The sequence below is a fragment of the Nesoenas mayeri genome (assembly GCF_963082525.1).
Source record: "Nesoenas mayeri genome assembly, chromosome: 4".
NCBI classification, from domain to species: Eukaryota; Metazoa; Chordata; class Aves; order Columbiformes; family Columbidae; genus Nesoenas; species Nesoenas mayeri.
The window spans coordinates 44886623-44910613 of record NC_137540.1 but is presented as its reverse complement, the minus strand read 5'-3'; the positions used below and the strand labels follow the sequence as shown (position 1 = coordinate 44910613).

Below are 23991 nucleotides of genomic sequence, written 5' to 3'. Positions count from 1 at the left end.
GCCTGAAAGAAGCTTGCACTACTTCATTCTAAGTGGCAGTACGCACATTAGAATGGCAAAAACTGCATTTGCATAGTGAAAGGAATTCCAGCTTTCCGTAGTATTGCTGATCAAGAAAGTGGAATCCTAACCAGATGTCCGTATAGGGTAAGGGAAGATGCTTGCACATTTTTTTTTTTTTTTTAATTACCTTGTCCATGTATTCGGGCAAGAAATAATTTCTGATCTTCTTGGCAAATTGATATGCTTATTTCCACTCCCCCTGAGCACTTTGGTTACATTTATTGTACTGACTAGATTTTGCCTGGGGAAAGAATCAGGGTTGGGTAGGAAAGAACACATTCTCTACAAGCCATGCCTTACTTCAGAAATTTAAAGCAACAGTAACAACTGAGGTGGGGAGTTACTTGGCATTGCTCCATATAACAATTGAGAGTCAGATTTGCAGAAATGCTGGTTGCAGAAGTATAGCTTTCTATGCCTTTAATGCAACTTGATATGAAAATGATGCATGCTTCCAAAAACAACACTTGGGTTCATAGCCTGGACAGGAGGATGACAAAATTAATTTTGAATGTTAATTTCCCCGTACTTCAGTTCTGCAGGTATAAACCAGGAATAATTGCAAAACCTTATTGCTTTGGGAGTGTTGTGAAGATACATTCATTCATATTTATGAACCACTTGGGTGTTATCATGAGAATGCCACAGGGTTTCCTTTGAGGAAATTAGTAATCCTGTGTTGTAGGAGTTAGGCCATTTAGATAAGGCCTTTCTTACACAGGGCATTCTAGCAAAAGCATTGAGTAATTACTGATTTCAGAACATACTGTGCTCCTCATGAGGCCTGAGTCTGTGCATCTTAATGTACACATGCAAGACAGTCAAGTTAAGATGGTATGGTAGTCTTGACTCTGGAATTTCCTAGTTTGAGTGGCTAAATCTGAATATAACTGTTTGTCTAGGATTTAATATTATTTGACATAACTTTTGCCTTTTTTTCCTATGTTCTTTTTTACTCTCTCAAGTTTTTGAAAGTACTTAAATTGATCCTGTGGCAATTTAGGATTGTGGCAGGTTTTGTTTCATAAATTATACCACATCTCAACACAGACATTACAAAGGTAAAATCAACCTTCAAATTAAATGCTAATTTAAAGACTCTTCTATTTTTTTTCTTTTTTTTATTTCTTTTTTTTTTTTAAATATGTAATCCATAACTAGAATGCTCTTTTAATGTAAAAGTCATTAATGTTCAGTCAACCAGCGGGATTTAAACTTTGGTAACACTGAGTCTGTGGCTCTTGCTGTCTGTTAGCCTCTAGTAATCATTAGAGCTTTGTGAAGTTATAAAACGCTAATAGCTCATAGGCAATACATTTGCCTCACACGGTTTTAGCATTTTACACTGTGTCTAACCTTTAAAGTAGTATCTTTGTGTGTCTGATTTGGAGACTGAAGTGAAATAGGAAATGGGTACAGCTGCAAACAACTTACATGGGTTTCCGATAGCACTGGAGAATTACTTAGTCAGGAAATGAAGGGCCAGTGACCGCACAGTAGTATTGGCTTCATTTTAACAAAGGAAATCTTTGTTGTTTAACTACTTGTGGGTTTTAATCCCAATTGACCTAATATTTTAGAACTGTAATAAAATCAGTATTACTATATTGCACGCTAATGTGCTTTAAAGTTAAATTAAGACCCAAACGCTGAAATTGTTCTTGTTACTTCTGTAGCTGGAAAACAGCTCAATTATTGTTCGTTCATGTCACATAGCTCAAAGCACATGTAGCAGCCTCCATGTTTACCTGTTACATGCAGAGAAAATAAACTTGTCTTTAGAACAGATTATTTTTTTTCTTTACCTTTACTGAAAATGTAACCAGAATGAACCCAAATGTTTGTGGAACTCCTACAACCAGGGAGGGTTACAGGAGTAGACAAAAATTTGTATAGACATACATTTGGAAAGAGAGTTTTATTCTGCAAAAAGCTACTTCTGTTTTGCTTTTTAAATATTGTTCAAAGCACCTGAAGTGCTGTTAGACTAGTAGTTTTCAACCTGGTTCTTTTTTGGAAATGGGAAAACAAGTTAATATCTGTGGAATTTCTAATAACATCTTCACATCCACTCACTATACAATACTTAGAGATTTAGCACTTGAAAAGATAGAAAATTTGCTATATTATAGGCAGCTATTTTAAAAATTGTTTGCAAGCATTTACATAGAGATAATTTCTTTTAAATTTTGGGTGGTGGTATTGGTGGCTTTTAAAAATTATTTTTTTTATTCTCTTAGATATCTTTGGAAGAGAGAAACGGTAGGAATTGGGAAAATAAACAGGAGACACAGCATTCCTTCCCTTCATACTCTGCATGATCTATGTTGTAAAGCAAGAATTTGAAAGAAACTGAGGTTTTCTTTCAATTTTTCCATATTCCGACTCCCTCTATATTGTATGCTCTTTTGAGATGGAATATATAACATGTAAAATTATAATTCTGGCCAGAGAGGAGATGGTGATCAAATACTGTTATGAGACATTTGCATGGTGCCACCTTCGCACAGTATAATGGCTTTCAAAGATATCCATCTTTCCTTGATAGGCTGAGTAGTATAACTTAAAGGAGTTTATATATAAACAGTACTAAAACATTAGTATTGATTAATTTTCTCTTAAGATTACTCAGAATTAGTGCGCTGATTCACATCTAGCCTAGCTTGAGATTTAAGTGATGAAAATAAAAGATCAGTCCCATCAAAGAAATACATGAAGTAATATAGTTTTTCTGTCTGAAAAATTCACAGTGGAATCACAGCCAAAGGCTAATTAGGAGTCAGCTGTAAAATTCTTGAGTTTTTCTGGGAGCTGAAACAAGACCTCTGGCAGCAGCTTATGTGATCATCTCTGTCATGAGTGTTGCACAGAGGTCTTTACATGTGGTTCAGTTACAAAAGCAGTTCCCCTTAAAACAGTAGGTAAAAGACTGCAGTGCCTTTCAGACTTGTTTTAGTAGCATTCTGTCTTGTGAATACAGGAAATAGCATGCAATTAAAACAAAAGAAAAAAATAAGGCAGCAGCATTGTGTAAATCTTCAAATTCTCATTTAGAAATGAGTATTTTAGAGTTTAGATGTATAACACATATGGGAGACCTCAAATGAAAGCTCGTAATGGTGTTGGAAATATCCCAATATTCTTAGTGTCACTTGAACAACTTTATTTGTGCTTTTGCAAATACATATGCCATCCAAACAAATTTTAAGCTCAAAGTAGAGAATATAATATGGGTGATTATATCTAACAGGGTTGTTAGACTGTTGCCTCAACTTTCCTGTGAAAGATTTAAATGAGTAGCCAAATAAAACTCCAAGGTTATTTGTGGGTTTAAGGCTGCCCTGAACCTTGAAATATCTCAAAGTGCTAATTTGTACCTTGCTTATCTACAGACAGAGAACATTAGAATAAGGAAATACTTTTTTGTTCGGTGGTTGGTTTTTGTTTTGTGGTTGTTTTTTTTTTAATAATTGATTTTGATACTGTTAGATTATATGTTTTTTCTGACATGCTACTCTTAGTTCCTGCCTCAGTTCCTTCAAGATAAAAATTTTAATGACCCATCTCAGTGCTGTGATAAATGTTAAAATGTTAAAAAAAGCCTCTGCCAAATCATATTTTTAGTTCATCTTTTCCAAGTCTTTCAAAAAATGGCTATATTTCAGCAATAAAAATACATTTTTGTTTGTTGATTTCTTAAGGAGACACATTCTGTAACTTGCCTACGTTAGTTTTCAGGTTTTTGTATTTTCAAATTAGATGCCCAGTTATGAAGTTCACAAATGAAGACCAACCATCTTTTGCAAACAATGAGCTTTCTTAAGGAAATCTTCATTTTTTGAATTAATAAAAAACAAATAGTGAAATAAATAAACCATATAGACACATGCACATGAATATCCAGTGATGAACATTTGGAAAGTGAATTTCCCCCCTTCTGTAATTCTTCAATATTTGGAGGGATTTTGTCTGTAAGAGTCAGATAGTTTAAGGCCTGTCATATAAATCAGCTAAATAAATATTATCTTTCACATTTTTATATCTTCAAATGTAATGTTAATTGAATGAAACATTGTGACTTTCTCAGATGAATTTGTATTTCATGAATTAATAGTTTTATCTATATTAAAATGAATGTTTTTAATATTAAGCTGTATTTTGTGTGTCTGCTTACCCCCTCCTTTTTTTTTTTCCTTTGATGGCATCAGTTACTAGCATGGTATTGTAATGGAATTATGAACCATATATAAGTATGAAAGACTTTTGTGCTCATGGTATTTTATGATATGTACACATTTGGGTCCAGTGGGTGGTCTCACCTGTCTTTACATAGATTGAGTCTTGAATGTGTTAAGATAACTGAGATTAAAACCATTCTTTTACAGTTTTGTTTCCAAGTTTGTAAGAAGAGAGACCACATTTCAAACTAGTACTTCTCTTCAATTTTCTGGCATTCTGTAGGGTTATTTGGAAACTGTTTTCCCAAAAGACGCTTCCTTATTATAATGTGATAAATGCAAATAAACTTTAACTAGAAACTTAAATTTCTTATTTCACCTAGAAAATATAACTGTAATATATCAAAGTTTTGAACAGTGGTATAAAATGTTTTCCTGCTTGTAGAATTTTATTAAATGCTAGGAAGAATCCATTAATTTATCATGTTACTTACAGGCATTCTCAGCTAATGCTGTCATTAGTTATATGATGTAATTGCAACTATAACACTGTTTTGTGACTAAAAAACAGTCTTAACAAAAACAGTTGAATTGCATAAGAGAAATTTTTACATCAAGGCAATAGGCAGCATGGAAACCTGCTCTGATGTTTATCTTTGAGCTCATGTATTCTAAACTCACTGTAATAACTTTTAAATCTCTATTGAAGTTTAGGTTGGTTGGTTGTGTAGTGAGGTGTAGCTGCAGTGCATGCAGACTTTGACTTTATAGTTGTTGCTATTTAATTGTAACTATAAATCTGCTAATTGATGAATATTTTCAGGTAACTGACTGCAAAAAGTTGAGAATTAAGATTTGTTTATCTATCTTGCATTTCAGAGACAGTATTTACCAACTGTAAATAGCTTTACCAGCAGAGTAGATTCCAAAGACTATATATGTTCTTTCTTTCTTTGTGAGCTTGTCAATCTTCCTTAATCCATGTGTGTGTTGCAACAGTTTTATGGGAGATTAATTATGAAATTCTAAAATTTCTGTGGCAGAGGAAATTACCTTAAAACTAACTGCAGTCCTCTAATAACTGGTCTTAAATACTTCTCTAAACTGATCATGATATTTTTTTAAACATTAACAACTCAGTGCTGGCTACAGTAAGCTGAAAAATACCTTCTCTTTGCTCAGGGGGGAAAAAAAGCCAGTTTGGAAAGGAGTGTGGAGTTTCGTTGTTCAGGCACTATAAATGCAGTAAGATTATGTCAGGTTTGAAAAGGTCTTTCAAGATGAATTGAGATTTTTATGGCAATAATTCTGTACTTAATTGTTGAAGGTGATGTGTCTCAAAATGATATAATAAAGATGACTGGTAAATATCAGGTTACTTAATTACTGAAGGCATTTGAGCTTTGAATTGTTGTGGCTTTAGCATACCAGATGATGCTGAAGGCAACAGTATTTTTGCAAGGTAAGCAAAGAGCTAACAAAAATTTATCGTGTTTTGTTGATAGCAAGATCAAAGTTCATTCTACAGGAAATTTACCATCACTTACTAGTGTCCTTTCAATAATCATTCTTGAGTTTTGTTTTATTTTCCATTCAGAATCATTTTAGCTATTTTTTATTATTTATGAAGTACCGTTTTTTTTGTGTGGTCTCATGTTAGACTGCTTGTGACTTAAAGTTCTGTTTTTCACCTTCTCATATATGAGAGAAACAAGCTAACAAAAGAATATGATTGACAATGAAACTGCTTACATACTAACTGCTTTGAAGTACTCAATGCATGATCTCAGGCTTAAGTTTATTTTTCTAGTATAGCTATTTAGGGGGTTGCGATTATTTATATTATTTCTTTTCATTATTCCTCATAGTTTTACTAACAAAAGAATTACTGCAGAAGCAGTTATTCTACTGTCTTACTAAATCCAGACTGAAAATAATGTACTCCTTGACAAATTGGAGTATACAAAACTACATGGTTTTCCTTCTGTTGGTTACATTTGAGCAGTTTTCTATAATTACGTGATGGCTAAACACAGATTTTATACTTCATTTGAAATCTAGTTGAAATTGAAGCTCTACAGTGTTTATTGAATTGGATGAGTTAGTTGTTTATGTAAAGTGTGGGGTTTTTTTCTCCTTATGCCATACATTAGTAATCTTTAGTGAGTTGTTTGTCTTTGATCCCTGCTTGCAATCATTAAATGATTGATGAGTACTCTGATCAGCAGATTCCAGGTCTTTGTATCTGGATGCTATTAAAGTAGTTCAGGGAAATTACTTTTAACTTCAGATGTGCACCTTGTACTTACACTTTGTAGAAATAGGATTGAGTACTGAAATGGCCTGGTTACTGATTGATGTGGTGACTGGTGGTATGAAATGTAAGCCATCGGATTAAGTGACTTACTCTTTGACTGTATGTACAAAGCTTACAGTCTGCCTTGGCAACAAGTAACAAACTCATAAACACTGAGAGTACTGTACTTCAATAAATGTCTAATGTGCTGACATGAGCACGCCCCTATGGACTGGGCTAGTTGTCCCTTACTTGATGCAATCCTGACTTGAGTAGGACTGAGATCTCAATTATTACTTTCCTTTTCATGGAGTACCATTCCAAGGGAAATACACATATTCAGCTGGCATAAATGTGCCCAAAATATTTTTTGATAGATGAAATCCAGAGCTTATGCATCAGCATCTGAAACAGGAATAAGGAAGTGCCTAAATAAAAATAAAAGGTGATCTGAAGAGCAAATACAGTGTGTAGTTCCATAAAGCATTTTAGACTTTTCAGTCTGGAGTTTACTGAAGTACCTGTACACTGTGGGAATGTCCTGCTGGCTTTTGTCTGAACTGCTGCAGATGGGAGTTGAGGGGGGAAAGGCACGAAAGCTGCAAAAAACTGCACTAGTTGTGTGCAATCATAGAATAGCTGGGGTTGAAAGGTCCTTTACCAGATCATCTAATCCACTCGCCCTGCAGTGAGCAGGGACATCTTCAACTAGATCAGGTTGCTCAGAGCCCTGTCCAGCCTGGCCTTGAATGTCTCCAGGAATGGGACATCTACCATGTCCCTGGGTAACCTGTTTCAGTGTTTCACTGCTCTCATTGTAAAGAAAAAAGAAAAAAAAAAAAATCTTCCTCATGTCTAGCCTGAATGTAGCCTCTTTTACTTTAAAACCGTTACCCCCTGTCCCATCACAACAGGCCCTATACTTAACAGAGAGGGAATTCTGATTTCAGCACAATCTGCTGCAGTATATTTCCCTTTTATTTTTTCTAGAACTATTTATAGGGTAGTGTAACTCATTTTTGTAAAGTACCCTGATCAGATGTGGAAATACATGAAGTGGAAAACTACTCCTTTAGCCCCAAAAGTGGATTTAAAGTGCTTAGAAAAGTCTACCTATAGCCTCAGGCTATAAGTTGTTCTAGGCAGAAGTGATCTTTGTTCTACCTGAACAACTGTATAGCAAAAAAAGGTAAGATTCAAGAGACCAGAGAGAACAAGCAAGCACAGCATAACTCTGTAGCTAATGGACAGAGTATTCAGCTAAGAGAGTACAAAGAGGAATCTGGAGTCTAGATTTCTCTTAAAAAGTGGTATCATTTTTACATTCTTTATTGAAAGAACATAAACGATTGCTTTTAAATGTTTTACTTTAGCAGAAGAAGCATTTACAGCTGCTTAATATGCTTGTAAATGATATTGCTAGTTTCTATTGGGACTATGTTTGCAATCATATTTCAGCACTTGAAAATTGCTGGTGACAATTCTGTTGCTGTTTTTATTGAGGGCTGTTAAGGTCCTTAGGACGAGGAGTAGTTTAGGAATGAAAACAAGTCAAATTGCTAAGAAACTATCTTTAAGACTATGTAAACCAAAGCTGTTCAGTTGCTTTATGATATGCTTTTTCCAGTATGATAGCTGGTTAGGACTATGATCTTGTTTGTTTTTTAACTCGGCAGCCTGCCTTCATGGTGATATATTACAATGGCACGCTGTGTAGCTTATAGTCATCATCTGTGCATGACTGGTAAGATGTGGATTTTATATTTTGTCAGCTGCAAAGCTGGAATCTATTCTTAAATCTCTCTGCTATTTTTTTTTAATTGACCTCTTTTTATTAAGCAGTTTATTTACTTTGGTTGTGAAGCCTTGTCTTGACTCACATAGAAGACAAGATTTGACTACAGTCTTGCCAAAAAGTATATCTGAACATCTTTACAAAGGAAATATGGGCCTTTTTTGATGATCACTGCTTGTAAAGTAAGTTAAGTGTAAGTCATAGTTAACTTTAAATCAGTTGAAAGAAGACTGGAAGAAAAAGTCATCTTTCTATGGCAGTGATGAAACAATCATGGATTATTGTGCTCATCAGTCATTTTGTCTGTATTTCAGAAAGTGTGAGATATTGGAAGCTGTTTAAACCAATGTCGTAGAAGAAATTCCTGACAGTGAGACTTCATGCTCACTGTATTGTCAGAGATGTCCAAGACATGATTTGATCACACTTAAGTACTTTCATGAAGAGGAAACTGCTGATTCCAGTGGACTTCTTAGTCTATCAGACAAAAGAAAGATATATTAATCTGTCTAGAAGGGAAAGCTGTCTTGAATTGCATATAATATGCTGTTTCTTAAATGAGGATGATTAGTAGGAAATCCTGCCTTGAGCTGCAACAGCATCTTTATCACTTGAAGAAACATAATTAGTCTTTGACTTACAGAATGTATGCTGTAATTTGCCCAGTGCTTCAGAGGTCGTGTTAGGCAGGAGTCAAACTAGGTTATCATTACAGCCACCTATGAATGTAAAATCTATACTTTCTTCAAGTCTTACACTGATTTATATTTTACAACATTTTAAAGGTAATAGCAAGATAATTGTTTTTAACATTTGTTACTAATTTGTAATTTTTGAGGTTGAATTGGAGGAATGAGAGCTTAAATAAGGATACAATATAAGTAAACTAATCTAAAGCTTTAAACTGACTAGTTTGCACTAATGCAGTCCTGAGAAACCATTTCTGCATACTGCTTATAGTTTGCATTCAACACAGAAGATAAAAATCTCATCAACAAAATGTCACCTCCCTTATATTAAATTCCAATGTCTTGTATCTTTTGAAGCTGGCGATAAAAATGTTGTAGCTGCTTTCCATATTTCCTTAAATCAAGGCATTCAAAGATTGGAGAAACTGTATTTCTTTTCATACGCTACAATTCAAATGATATTATACTACATGCAAATCAAGCCTATTCATTCAAATGTGTTGGAGGCAGCATAGTAGTCTTTTGGATCATGGTAGGTTAACCCTGACTTAACAGCCAAACTCCCACCCAGCTCCACAACCTTTGTCATCTCAAGCTGAATGTGCAGTTGGGAAGTCTGTGCATATTTCTGAAAGTGCTAATGCATGTGTTTGCAGGTATGCTTGTAGTAGGGAATGCATGAGAGAGAGAGTGAGACAAAAATTTCGAGTCTTTCTCCTCCCCTTGCAAAGACCACATTTTTCTGATACTTCTTTAATCACTGAGATCATCCATGCCTTAAAAATAGCTCATAGTATGGAATTAATATTAACATTCTTAATACGGTGCCCACCTAATGTTCTGTGGGTTTGTTTTTTTGTGGGTTTTTTTTTTGTGTTTGGGGTTTTTTTTGTTTGTTTTGTTTGTTTGTTTAAGAGGCTGCCATTTCAGCATTGAATGGAAGTTGTTGTTTTCAGATGCAGAGGTAATGTGATGTAACTGGGCACTGAGATGAAAGCTTATATGGGATAAAAGAAATACCTGCTAATATCAGCTTCCTTGTGCTGATTTCTGTTCCAAATGTAGCAGTTTTGTTTATATTAATGTAATTGAATACTATGGTTGCATTTTTATCTGTTTGTTTTAATACTGTTTAAAATAGAAATCAGAAGTAAATTTTATTTGAATACAATAGTAACTATTTTGATTTTATTATTTTTTTTTTAGTAGACCTCAAATAGACAGCAAATATCCCCACAATATAAACTCAAAGGAGGAAGGAAAGGAGAATACAATTGTATTTGTTACCTGTTGCGGGCTTCTTGTTTTGTTTTTGTTATGGATGTTTACAGTTAGTTTCAGTTCATTATAGTACCTATCCATCTAGTAAGGCAGAACAGCTGTGGTTTACCCAAAGTCTCTCCAAATTATTAAGCTGATGTTATGAAAATGTTTTTGATTAGGTAATTGTGAATCATAACTAAATAGAAAAATTGTACTAATTCACTAGAGATACCATTTGCTCATCGTTATCTTAGAAATGTTTGTTATAAACTTGCATCTTCTCAAGGATGCTTGAACCATCTTGCCATAACATGCATTGATTTCCAGGTAGAATAATAGTCAGTGATGTGAACTACTGGAGCTCATTCTTCCTGTTGTTTGTTGTGGATTGGTTTTTTTTGGTGGTGGTTGTTTGTTGTGTGGTGTTTTGTTTTGTGTTTGGTTGTGGTTTGTTTTGTTTTTGTTTTGTTTTGTTTTTGGAGAGGAAACATGGCTGGGAATAAGAGGTGGCAGAAGAAAAACAGGAAAATATGACTGCAAAACGGTGCTCAGAGTCAGTTTTGCTTCAAAAATGAGTGTGTTGTCACAGTGATCTGTTTCTCACACACGCAGTTGTTTCCTCACTCAGCAATCCCCATCTCATAATAAGGATTTAAAAACTGATTATGTTACAGACTTCTTCAAAGCTAAATTGAAATCTTTTACTTGTCACTTCTGTGGGGATGTGGTATATGCAAAAGTATGGTTATTCATTTTTTTGTGTAAAGGGAGGGGCACAGCAAAGAGATCTCCAAACTGTTACAGAAAAAGAGAGGAAGCTCAATCTAAAAGGTCTGAGAATTTTTTATTTCAGTTGAAAGACCAGAGTGGTGGCTCTCGTTGCAGGGAGCTGATTTACATTAGGTCCAAAGATTCTCTTCAACCATCCTAATGGGCAGTCACAAAAAACACATTTCATAGGAGCACTTGACCTTACTATGGTGGCCTTAATTTAGAAACACTTCAACAACTGATGAAATCTGTCAATGCAGCATTATGCATTTTGTAATATACAAAAACTTGGAAAAAATGAAAACGCTTGGTGATTGCCTGGTCTTTAGCTGTAGTGAAACACTTCAATGCAGCTATATTTTCACTTAGGAAAGTGTCTCACAGTAAAGAGTTAAATAAAAAGAATGTCATGCATGTGTATGTGATTCTAAATCCAGAAGCATTACATTTCCTTTGTTGGCATTAGTTTCTGCTGAATATACAGGATATATATGGTGAAGTCTAAAGCCTCCTGTTACTGGTCTGAAGTGTTTTAACAGAAGTGTGGCATGCTTAGATTAAAAGACTGGAAGTTTTAACAGATCAAAGCATATATATATATTATTTTTTTTTTCCTTACTGGTTATTTTTCTGCTTACCCATTTGAGTTGTATTGACCAGCTTAATTAATAGAATTAATAGGAATTACATCTGGAATTAGACTTTTTTTACCAAACTGTAGTGTGTAGAGTGTAGAGAAGTGGTAGCATTCTGTCTGGAGTGCTTATAGAAAAAGTGGGGGTTGGTTTGTCTCTTTTTTTTTTTTTTTTTTTTTTTTTTTTTTTTTCTCTCCTGTCCCCCCAGATATTATTTGACATTTGTTAGTGGTGGCTCCAATCTTAATGGCTCTTGATGGGGATGAAGTGGATAGGAAACTGTTTAAAGGTGCCATATTTCTACTTTCATGTGTTAGCAATTCTCTACTTGCTGCTGCTGTGGGAGATGGAATCTAATATTGTCGGAACATATAGACTGAATATTGATTATTCAAAGAAATGCAAGCATAATGAGATCTCTGGATTTACTTTATTCGTCCTGTGCTTTTTGAGATCCTCCCTATCCTCAACCCAGCTATTCAACAGCCAACTCCTTTACTGGCTGTGTTGAAATTTAGCCTTTTCCCTTGCAACTGTGATGAGTCTCAGGGAATTAAATGCTTCATGGGAGAGCTTGTACTGGCCTTCTCCTGAGGTGCATGATACAAAGAGGTGTTTTAGAGAGCTTGTGTTCCTTGAAGTCATCTACAAGTCCCTTTGTTTGAGGGAAGCAGATGAGCCATCTACTCTGCCATTTGTTCATTTCCAATTAACAGCTCTGTGTTGTTCCCCATAGAGCCTGTGAAAAGTTGTAGCTTGACTAGCCCCAGCCAGGAAATTAGGAGAAAGTTTTGGTTAGAATATGTGATAATAAATATTTTCATTTGCCTTCATTCACAGACCTGTAATCTCTATGGGAAGATATTACCTCAAGGAGGCTCAATACAGAGTTGTGATATTCCTTTTGTTTTATCCCCCATTTTGTAAGTTTGCAGTACTAATGCAACATTTTTTTGTTTTGTTTTGGGTTTGGTTTTTTTTTGTTTGTTTTTTGTTTTTTTTTTTAATTTTCGTTCCCATTTTATTTGTTATTAAGGGCAATTACTAAATAATACCAAAAAGATTTATCCTGACAATATCCTGACAACACTTATCTTCTATGTGTCTTAAAAGCATAAAAAGGTAAAGTAGGAGATGATGATAGATCTTTAAGTCTAGAATACAAGGTATATAATGGATTTGATACAATAGCAAAGCAAATTGCTGGAAAACTAGGGCAAATTTGACCATAACTGAATGAGCCATTATTTGCAGTATCTAGTTTTTGAAGAGTAGTAGTTTGAACTTTTGACAGCCGTGATATTGCTTTATAAAATTTTCTTCATTTTATTTAGTACAGGCTGTCTATTTTGTTGCTGTATGTAGACTATAACTCTGTTTTGACAGGAGCACTGAGTAACTATGCACTGGTGGTATATAATTCTGTTTCTATTGGCTTTTCTTTAAGTGAAATTGAAATCTTTATTGCTTTTCTTACCTACATGTTCTATTTTTTTTTAGCTGCTGAGACAGAATTTAAGGCGCCTTTTTTTTTTTTTTGTTATAGCAGATCAACCTTGAAAACTTGATAAAGGGACTTTAATTTTGCTTATAATAAGTCTTATTAATAACTTACACTATAGCTAGAAAAAGGAACATGGAATATGCGGCCAGTCTTTTGATGTTTATTTTGTCCTTGATTAAATAATTGCTTCCCTGTTTTTCAGTTTGATAATAAAGGGTCAGGTCTGGTTTGAGTCAGATGAATCCAAATCTTGGTATTTGCTCCATGAAAAGCCAAGTTGGGCCTAGCAGGATATACTAGCACAGGCTCAGTGCCATGTAAACACAATTGTGGTGTTTGTGGGGCCAACTTGTACCTGCAAACAGGTTAACAGCTTTTGTGCAGCAGATAAACTGAGCTATCTCTTGTCTGCATCCATGGCACAGTTAACACACACTGTAATTGAGAGTTGACTGAGTTTACTTTTCATGAAACTCAGCAGTTCAAATTTTGAACTTACTGTGAGGAAGAATTAATTCAAATAAGATCCTTTTGTATTTCGATTTCACTGTCTTTTTGTCACCCCTTAATGACTTTTTTCATTTAAAGCAAAAGTCATCATGCCTTCCTAATCTTGCATCAAAGGTGGATCAGACTCTTGTAACAAAATCTAACATCATGCATCAAAAATTTGTCCTCATTCTGCAACTGTTTGACTCCTTGCCATTGCCAAATCAAGCCAACAAAACAAAATTGCTCTGGTTTGCACCATTAATGCGTGTCATGGTTTAACCCCAGCTGGTGACTAAGCACCATGCAGCCATATGCTCACTCCCACGTGGTGGGCTGGGGGAAAGGATCAGAAGAGTAAATGTGAGAGAACTCATGCATTGAGATAAAGACAGTTTAATAGGTAAAGCAAAAGCTGTGCGTGCAAGCAAAGGAAAACAAGGGATTCATTCACTGCCTCACATGGGCAGGCAGGAGTTCAGCCATCTCCAGGACAGCTGGGCCCCATCATGCATAATGGTTTACTTGGGAAAGCAAACACCATCACTCTGAATGTGCCCCCTTCCTCCTTCTTCCCCTGGCTTAATAACAGTGATCATGGTATCATATGGTCTGGAACAGCACTCTGGTAAGTTGGGGTCAGCTGTCACAGCTTCTTGTGCACCCTCAGCCTACTTGCTGGTGGGGTGGTGTGAGGAGCAGAAAAGGCCTTGACTCTGTGTAAGTGCTGCTCAGCAATAATTAAAATATCTCTGTATTATCAACACTGTGTTCAGGACGAATCTAAACCAGCCATGTACAAGGTATTATGAAGACAACGAATTCTATCCCAGCCACAACCAGCACAATGCATCTTTTCAAGTAATTCTTTTTCTGTTATCACTAAAAATACAAAAAGATGTTTCTCCTGAAGAGACTGGTAATTATTCAAATAATGTGTGTAAGCACCCTTTGAATATGGTGTATGAACACCCTCTGGAAGCGATTTCGTGTGAGAGAATAACATACATTACTCCTGTCAGAAACATGACGTGCACAGATGTGTTGGAAAATTGAACTGTTTCTGTCTTAATGGCTACAGCAGCTTAACTTTCTGATTGCAAACAATATTTTCACAGCCCTTAAGCACTGGAAGCTCCTTACCCCTTCACTTAATGAAAGCATAAGCTCCGCAAAAATAGATGAGTCCACCTAAGAAGAAATTGAAACTGAGTGTATCAATAACTACTGGTTTAACTTAACTTTCATTCAGAGTATTTTCTTGAAGGATCTGATTGATTACTCTTTTGTGTTTACAGGTCTAATTACAACCACATCTAGAAAACTAGATCGAGAGCAGCAGGGAGAACATATACTGGAGGTAAATAATTTCTTTAGATTTCTGAAAAAAAGTGACTGTAAGTTCATCACACTTTTGCAGAAATTTGAGTTTACTATGCTTGATTACGATATGAAGAATTTAGAGAACTAGATTTCAGAAGTAGTTTGATTCTGTGTTCATTTTACTGCAGTGCACAAAACTACCTATCTTATAAAAACAGTGTGTTGGGACAGTTTTTTGGTTTTATATCTATAAACCAAGATTTTCTTTCAAACAGTACAAAGGCATGATTGTTAAAGGAAGACTGTGATTCTTTATTTTTTTCCTCAAATGTAATTATTGTAATAGCTGTTAAGCCTGCCTTTTGCTGTATATAGACCTCTGAAAAAGAAGTGCAGAATCTTTTTTTAACATTGAGAACACAAACAGATTTTGGGTGACCAGACTCTTTTTCTGCATAACTTATTTATCAATCACATAAGCAGATGAGTTGCAAAATATGTATTACAGATTTGAGGTCCAAGAACATAAAAGTCATCACATAACTCTTTTATTTAGTTGCATTTAATTGTTCACCTGGCATTTATGTAATACGTGTTCTCATTCTCTGTCAAACAACATGAAAGCAAAACATGTGGACAACTGTGAGTTTTCCAAGTTTCACAAGGTTGCCATGCAGTCTGAGAATACTGTGTTTCACTTGCAGTGAAGACTTAGTATTCACAGTGCTACTTAAATTCTGAGCTTTATCTGTAACCTTTATTATGCCTCACCTCCTGGATGATAGATGAAGGGCTGCAATGTGAGTCAAGAAAAGTAATCTTAACACTAGAGAAGCGAGTCTGGACTTACTCAAAACTTGTGAAATCTGTAGAAAGGTTTTCTAATAGGAATGCAAGGACTGCATAGATGTGGAAATGAATGTATTCCTTGATAGTGCAAACTATCCTTTTGCAGAACTCCAGTGTACATATGGTCTTTCTAGCCATTTTCTATCCCTTTGGTGCATTGTAAACTGGATTAATGCAGCTTTTGGACCAAATTTTTCTCATTATTTTCATTTATGCATCAGCTTTGGAAAGACCTCTTTGCACATAAGTAGCAATAAGGTGGAATTTCCTCTGCAATGTATTTCTAGTAGTAATAATAGCAAAGTTAATTAATTGGCAAATCTGGTTTAGTACTAGTCATGCTATTCTTGTACATTGTAAAGGAATATCCTTATCCTTAAATCTGTTTGTGACATTTTTCCAAAGCACTTCATGTTAGTTACATCTTATTTCTTGACAGCTGCTGTGTATATAGGTTGTAAAACTGGTAATTCACAACTTTTACTCCTATGCATATTGTACTGGCTTTTATATTAGATATATACAGTAAATAAAATGAGCTTTGGGTCATTCTGTGACCCTGAAGCCACCTGGCACAGTATGGCTTTGATTATTTATACCTTATCCCTGGAGCAGGCTGGTATGCCCGCGTTGCCTGTTAAGAATGGTGCCTGAATAGTGTGAACTGTCATACTGTAGCTCAACAATGTGTGGGAGCATGCTACTTGCTCTGCGCCAAAACTTACACCAGAGATCACACTGGGAAGTGTAATGTTATGGGGAGCTGTCTGCTAGCAGTCATGCCTCCTAATTTAACCTAATTTATTGGAAGATAATACATACAGAACTTAAAGTTGGGGTTTTTTGTTTGGTTGGTTGTTTTTTGAGGTCACATTATCACACAATGGATATATTAATCCTCCTGATTTCAGCATTCTTTATAAAGATAGCAGATTAAGCTGATTGCTTTTTAGGTTGGAATATTGCTCATTTCCTGCTGGTATTGTTTATTTTTCCTTAATTTTGAATCCCAGCTTTTTATTAAATTTTTAAATAAAAGTCTGTGAAGTATCCAACAGAAGAACTCTTAACTGCAGAACGATAATGACTGGTAGCGCAGCCCAAAGTAGCAGTTTTCCCATTTGTTAGTTTTATGTTGACACTTTTGAAAATAGGTTGGAAAGAAACCCAGAAATACACAGAATGGTGGGCAATATTATGAGCCAAGTGCTGACCATCTGGCTAATTAATTGAGCATTGAAATATTGACCAGATGGGTTGGTGGGTTTATTCCTCATTTGCTATTGAATTTGATCCTTGATTGCAGTCCTGCTTACATAATAGTAATTAATATGCCTCATTCTTTTATTCCCAACTTTTAACTATTTTCTGTGTGCCCAATGACACGTTTCTGTGCAATTATTTTAGGTTAACTTTATATTATGCACTCATATCTTAGTATTCTGTTTATGTCAGTAACACATTCAAAACTGATGTTACATTCAAATCAAACTAGATTTTCTTCAGACTTGCCATTTTCTCTACTTGGCTCAGGGCAATGCTAATTTTATTTTAACAGACAAGTTATCCCATAGCCCCTGGAATTTCCTCTTTTGGGATGTGTTTTGAGGTTTTTTGTTTTTTTTTTTTTTTAGGGCTTTTTTGGTAAACTGAAAGATATGTGTTGGGGAACAAGTATTAATATATGTGGAAATCTTGCCATCTGTTAGATGTAGATTTGTTGTGGAAATCACTTTACTCCTGCTGTTTCATTTCCTTCATGCTTGCGAGTTAAACCACATTTTATTAATATATATTTTTCCTAAAATAGATGAAAAAGGGCAAAAAGAAGAATAACTGATAATGTTTAGATAGGAGTCTTGTCCTCATTGTCAATGTAGATTTCTTGTTTTCATCAGCGACTCAATTCTAGTCTTTATTAGTATTCTTTCTATTGTTTTGTATCATGCTATACTTGTATCCTTGTGATTTTTTCCATAGTCAGATTTCCCATGGCATCCTAAGAACCAGTGAAGGAATTCACCACTCACATTCCTGCAGAAAAACATTAGTTCTTCCCACATTGGGGTGGGCTTATTGGAAGAGGAATATCCTATACCAGTGTTGTCTAGGGTATTTTGGTTGGGATTGTTTTTGTTTAACACCCTCCAGAGCACTGTTTTAACCTGTCATGTTTTCCCAGTGCTACTGTAGTGACTGACTTCTGCAAGAAGCTTCCTCTCAGCAAAGACTTGCATCTTCCTCGCAAACTCAAAACCAAAATAAAACTGCAGGGTTTAACACATTTGCCATAGAATTTATTTTCAGAAACTTTAGGTGTTTAATCTGGTTTTGGTTGTGAGTTTGATGGGTTTTTTGGAGGGTTTTTTGTTGAATTTCTTTGACAAGTATCTTTTGACAAGTATGGTAGAATTAGATGAGCATATCTTTATTAGTTTCCTCTAATCACAGAAGGGCCAGCATAGGTGACCCTTAGACATCCCTGAGTGGTTCTGTGCAATAATAAGAAAGGTAAAGTCAAGGAAGACAATTATAAATGAGGGGGGGAAAAAAAAAGTGAGAGAAAGAAAATGAAAAAGGGAGACTACAAAGAGGCTGAGGAGGAGTGCTGCATTCAGTCATGAAATTATTCTTTAAATGAGAGACACAATGATGAAAATTTCATAGCTAAAACCAAAACCAGCCTAACAGAAAATGAAAGAAAAATGTTTTTACTCATCATTATTACCTAGGTCTTTAATGCCTTTTTTTTTTTTTTTTTTAAGACATCCCTCTCAGAAGCTGAGATTTAGCCAAACTGCTAGAGGGCACGTAATACTGTTATCAGTGAGGAATTTGTATGTGTTTTAAATGCTCTGTGTGATAGGAGCTAAACTCTCCCTTGAAAACATCTAGTGTCTGCCTGAGTCCAGTGGCTTTTATGTGGGTGACAGAGTGCACCCAGAAAATTCCATAACTCTTCTACTAACGGAGCTCTTTCAGGAGGCAGGAACATAAACCTCCTATATTTTTATTCATTCCAATAGATACTAAAGTAATTTACAAATGTTCATATTTAGCCCCTTATTAACCAATAAGGAATTAAATAGGTAAGAGGTAAGGTAATAAGGTAAGATGCCTATAAATGAACTAAGATTTTTTCATCAGTTTGATCCTTTTCCAGTAGATATGGATATTTTTCTGTTTACTGACTGCAGATTAACACAACTCTTATTATATTTTTGTTCATTACCCATGCAAATTACATCAGCTCAGTCCTAGAATTATTATTGTAGAAGATTTTGTACTGAGTTCCTGGCTTTTTAGTAGAAATTTTGACTATTGCTGAAAGAGAAGACTTGGTTTAATTTCCCATTTCATTTAGTCCCTGGAAATAGATTATTTTGTTTCTTTCTTAAAACATAATTTTTTAAGCTTATTTCAAACAAAATAGTTATTTTATGTTTTAAAATATAGGGAATTTTTAGTGCATAGGCCTGTTGCATTCTGAAAACTATATTCTTATTAATTGCATATTTTGAGGTGTAAAATCAAATTATATTGAAAAAACTGCAAAAGAACACTAGGCTGGAAGTATATTAAGTTCTTAATACAGTGAAGCTATTATCAGAGATACTATAGTTGTGTGCTATTCCTGTACTCAAGTTAATATTTCAGTTACAATACTGCAAAAAAAGTGAAATAGATTTAATATGTATCTGCCAACTCCTACATGCCATACATCAAGTGTCAAAATGTTAGGATAGTAGCGGAGTAAACTTTTGTAGTAGCTTTTCTAAATGTTTACGAAGTAGCTTTACTCAATGGTCTTTTAAGTAACTGAAGTTAGGGAATTACTTTATAGGTGTAGTAGGAAGTTGTAGGAAAATCTGATTTTAAAGAACATTGTTACAAGGACCATATTTGAGATAAGCCCTAACCGTATCCTTTTTTAATAAAAATAGGTAATGGTAACAGACAACGGTATTCCTCCAAAATCAACAATTGCACGGGTGATTGTGAAGGTTTTAGATGAGAATGACAATAAGCCTCAGTTCTTGCAAAAATTCTACAAAATCCAGCTACCAGAGCGTGGTAAGCCAGAACGAGAGAGAACTGCCAGGAGAGAGCCAATCTACCGAGTTATTGCTGCAGATAAAGATGAAGGCCCCAATGCAGAGATCTCGTACAGCATTGAAGATGGTGATGAACATGGCAAATTCTTTATTGAACCGAAAACTGGAGTGGTTTCGTCAAAGAAATTTTCTGCAGCAAAGGACTACGATATCCTTTCAGTGAGTCAAAATCTTGTTTACCATGAATATGTGAAGTGTTCTGTGTATTATCATCACTTTTAATTCAGTAGCTGGCAGATGAGTGACTGCAGTATCTGAAGGAAGAAAGCTTCAACAAATCCAGAAGTATTGTTTTGTGTGTTTGCTTTGTTGTTTTGGTGGGTTTTTATATGATCATTTCAGATGTTTGTTTTGAGAAAGTGAATCAAGAAGCTGCTGTTCTTTTCCAGAAAATGACAGATAATGAACACAATGAGGGAACATAAACAATCAGTTTGACTCTCTTTTAGGAAGAAAGCAAAATAAAAGTGAATATATGGTTACAGCTTGTGCTACTATCAGGTGCTGCATGCTTTTTCTCCATTTGCTGCCTAGATAATGAAGGGCAAGTGGCACTTTGAGAGACACTTAACCTTTTCAGATGTATCTCACACAAACAAACATGCTTGGAGCTTATTACTGCTTTTCCATTTATGTGACATAATGATTTATGTGATCCTGTAGCCTGAAAGATGTGTCTGTTTCACAGATTAAAGCTGTAGATAATGGTCGTCCACAAAAATCATCAACTACACGGCTTCACATAGAATGGATTCCAAAGCCTGTCCCACCCACAGAGCCTATTTATTTTGAGGAAGCATTTTTTTCTTTTACGGTGATGGAAAGTGACCCAGTTGCTCACATGATTGGTGTAATAGCTGTTGAACCTCTTGGAACACCAGTTTGGTTTGACATAACGGGTAAGGAGCCTTAACAGCTTTTATAATTAGAAACAAATGCATGGACTCTCAGATACTGGAGGGCTCATTGCAGCTTGTTTGCTTAATTGCTTTTCTAAATAATGTAATGTTTCGGTGTTCTTTAGCTTGTGGATACATATTTTTCCCTTACTTCATTATAAATCAAAGCAACTTCAAAATTTTTTGTCAATGCTACTACATATCAAAAATTAAAATTACATTGCAAAATAACTGCTGTGTTACAGTTTTGGAAATGACTTATGAATATTGTGTCAGTGAAATTAAAACCTATCAAATCAATCTAATAGACTGTAGGATAGGGAAAGAAATAAAACACCAGTTTTCTGTAAATTGGGGTAGGACACTCAGAGACTATAGTGTTCACATTGATTTCTTGTCTTCTGGGCTTGCTTCTCAGTTTGCACTTTCTTGATGCAATACTAAAAGGAAAGCTTGCAGTGTTCCTAACCCCAGCAAACTTCTTCCTGTACATGCTCTTTCATCTATAACATACCTCAGCCTATTACCAATGAAAGGGGAATTCTAATCAGTAATATGACTATATGTTGATGCTGTGTTAACAAAATGAATAGTACTTTTACATTTTAGACTTACTCAGTAGACCTATGAGCACCAGGAGTCCACAGAGTATTCACAGTTTAGCTGATGCTAAAAACAAGTTCTGTCCTGTGTTATGTGTTTCAGAATCAAGGAGAATGGCACAGCCTTGTTTTAGGAAAGGGATCTTGTAGTGAACTGTTTCTGGTCTTAAGGTAGCCCCTATCAGATTGAGACTTTTCACCTTGGTTGCTGCTGAAAACTTTAGCTATTATAATGGTTTTAAGTTGTTGGGGAGAGCATTTTTTGAATTATTTCTTTAAAAATTAATTATTTTTAAGGTCTACTTTGATGGTGTGTGTTTTCTAAGGGATGCTGAGAACAGCAACAATTAAAAACAATGTTTGTAAAACAAATATATGTAGCAGGAATATATAAATGCCAAATACTTGAGGGTGTTCTCAGAAAACTTTCAAACATGTGAGAACAGACACAGCAGTTCCATAAATACATGCTTCATGCGTTAACAACCTGTGATGACATTGATAATCATAGAACCACAGAAAGTTAGGGATTGGAAGGGACCTCTAAAGATCATCTAGTCCAATCCCACCATCGGAACAGGAACACCTAGATAATTTCTAATGTATTAAATATTTACATAGGCTTTTTTGAATGGTTCTTTCAAATGTATTGTGGGGGAAAAAAAGGTGCTCCTGTCCAAATAGATCATAGTTGAATAAGAAATGTTTGGATTTAGACAAACCAAGGGCTTAGAGATCTCTACAACTGTATAGAGAGAGTAAAAAGTTCAGGGTACTTCCTTGCATTCTCCTAGTGGCAAAGCTCTCTGCTTTGGAGGTATTCTGAAATTCAGACTGCTCTTTTACTGTTCTACCAAACATACACACACATTGACATGGGAGTAGAAAAGCAGAAAATAAAAAAATAACTTAAGTGAGCAGGAGAGAAGAAGGTTCCATGTGCTCCAGTTCAGACAGTGTCATCTAGTCAACAACAAACATCTGCAAACCAAAAAGAGTCCATTAAAGGAAAGTCAAGAAAGGGATATTGTCAGAAAAAGGTGAGTGGTTCATGGAGATGAAAGACCATAGGTAGAAGAGGCCTCATAGGTCTTGAGAGTTTCCACAGAGTAGAGCAACGGTGTTTTCTGGGGTCTTTAATTAGCAGAATTTATTAATTAGATAAAGGATGTACATTTCTGTTGTTCTGTTTAGTTTGTTTCAGCTGCTGTGCACTGTGAACAGTGTGTACCTCTGAAGAGAACTCTGATTATAGTATTATTTTTATTTGTTCCTTCTAAGTATGCAGCTCATTTATAGAATTTTTATTGTACGCTTAATGCAGAAAACAGATTATGTTTTCCTGCTGTTTTTAGAAAGACATACAGAAAACTCCACAGGGAAAGAGCAGAACTTGTCCATACACTAAAATAAACCATTTTATTTTCATAGGAGTTGGACTTGATGATCCTTGTGGGTTCCTTCCAACTCAGGACATTCTATGGTTCTATGACTGTTTTCTTAGTAAAAGTGTTTTGGAAAGTATGTGATCATGTTATGAAGTTACTGGCTACTCTTGCAGGCAGTCACTTTACTGCCCTCTTTTACTGTTTCTAATAGCATGAATTAATTTGATTGACAGCTTTCCTTTGTGTTCTGTGCTTGCTTTCCATGCTTTCTTTCTTTTTGGCTGAGCCAGGAGACAAGCTTGCTAGTGAAGTATTTTACATCTTTCAGATGGCTTGTGACCTGAACTGTACAGCAGAAGGTATCTGCTGAGATCACATAATTTATTACCAGATTATGAGATCTGAAATGAAAGCGTACATTTATAAAATATTTATTTTATTAACCCTTCGGAAATCAAAGTGCTCACAGTTGCATTTGTGACAGGTTCGTTTTTGTTTTGTTTTGTCGTCATTACATTTATACAGCATCATTTCAGAGCATCTAGTTTTGGCTTTGACCAAAACTGTTGCTGTTACACTTCCAGTGTACCAGATGCAGAAGTTTGGGTTGAGTTCTGCTTCAGTGGATTACCAGATATCACCACTGCTACAAAAATTAAGCAAGGGTTTGTGATTTCCTTGATAAGGAAGACAAAGAGTTGGTTGAAGAGCTCATCCTCACATCAGGAAAACTCAATGAACAGATTCATATCCATTCACCCTATTCTCATCTCTTGAAATGGAGATGACTTCATGGAGACATCTCAGCCATCTGAGAAAATGCTATGGTGTGCCAGCTATAGAAGAAATGTTAGAGAGTCACTTTCTGAAGCTGACATCTTGCACAAAGCCCATTAAAAAACTTCATGTACACCTGTTAAAAAAAAAAAAAAAAAAAAGGGCTACTGCTTTCCACTTTGTCCAGTTTATGTCATTTGTGTGGTTCAGAAACTACTGCTGGGCCAGTAAGAGGAGTTGGCTTTTAGTGAAACTAGAAAAATTACATTATCTTTGTTGTTATCAAATATCTTAAATCCAGTGAAGCAGAATCCACTCCGTATTTCCTAAACTGATATGTCTGTCGTGCAGTGTG

General features: G+C 35.3%; 1 protein-coding gene across 1 annotated transcript in view; it reads left to right on the top strand.

Annotated features, from left to right (window-relative positions):
- Positions 1 to 23991, top strand: part of FAT1 (FAT atypical cadherin 1) — a gene marked incomplete at both ends in the record, with an annotated part of 102356 nt that overhangs the window by 34692 nt on the left and 43673 nt on the right. The window contains 3 exons of the mRNA XM_080343282.1: positions 14982 to 15043; positions 19800 to 20129; positions 20659 to 20869. Coding sequence (XP_080199408.1) covers positions 14982 to 15043; positions 19800 to 20129; positions 20659 to 20869 — 603 coding nt within the window. The remainder of the gene's footprint in view (positions 1 to 14981; positions 15044 to 19799; positions 20130 to 20658; positions 20870 to 23991) is intronic.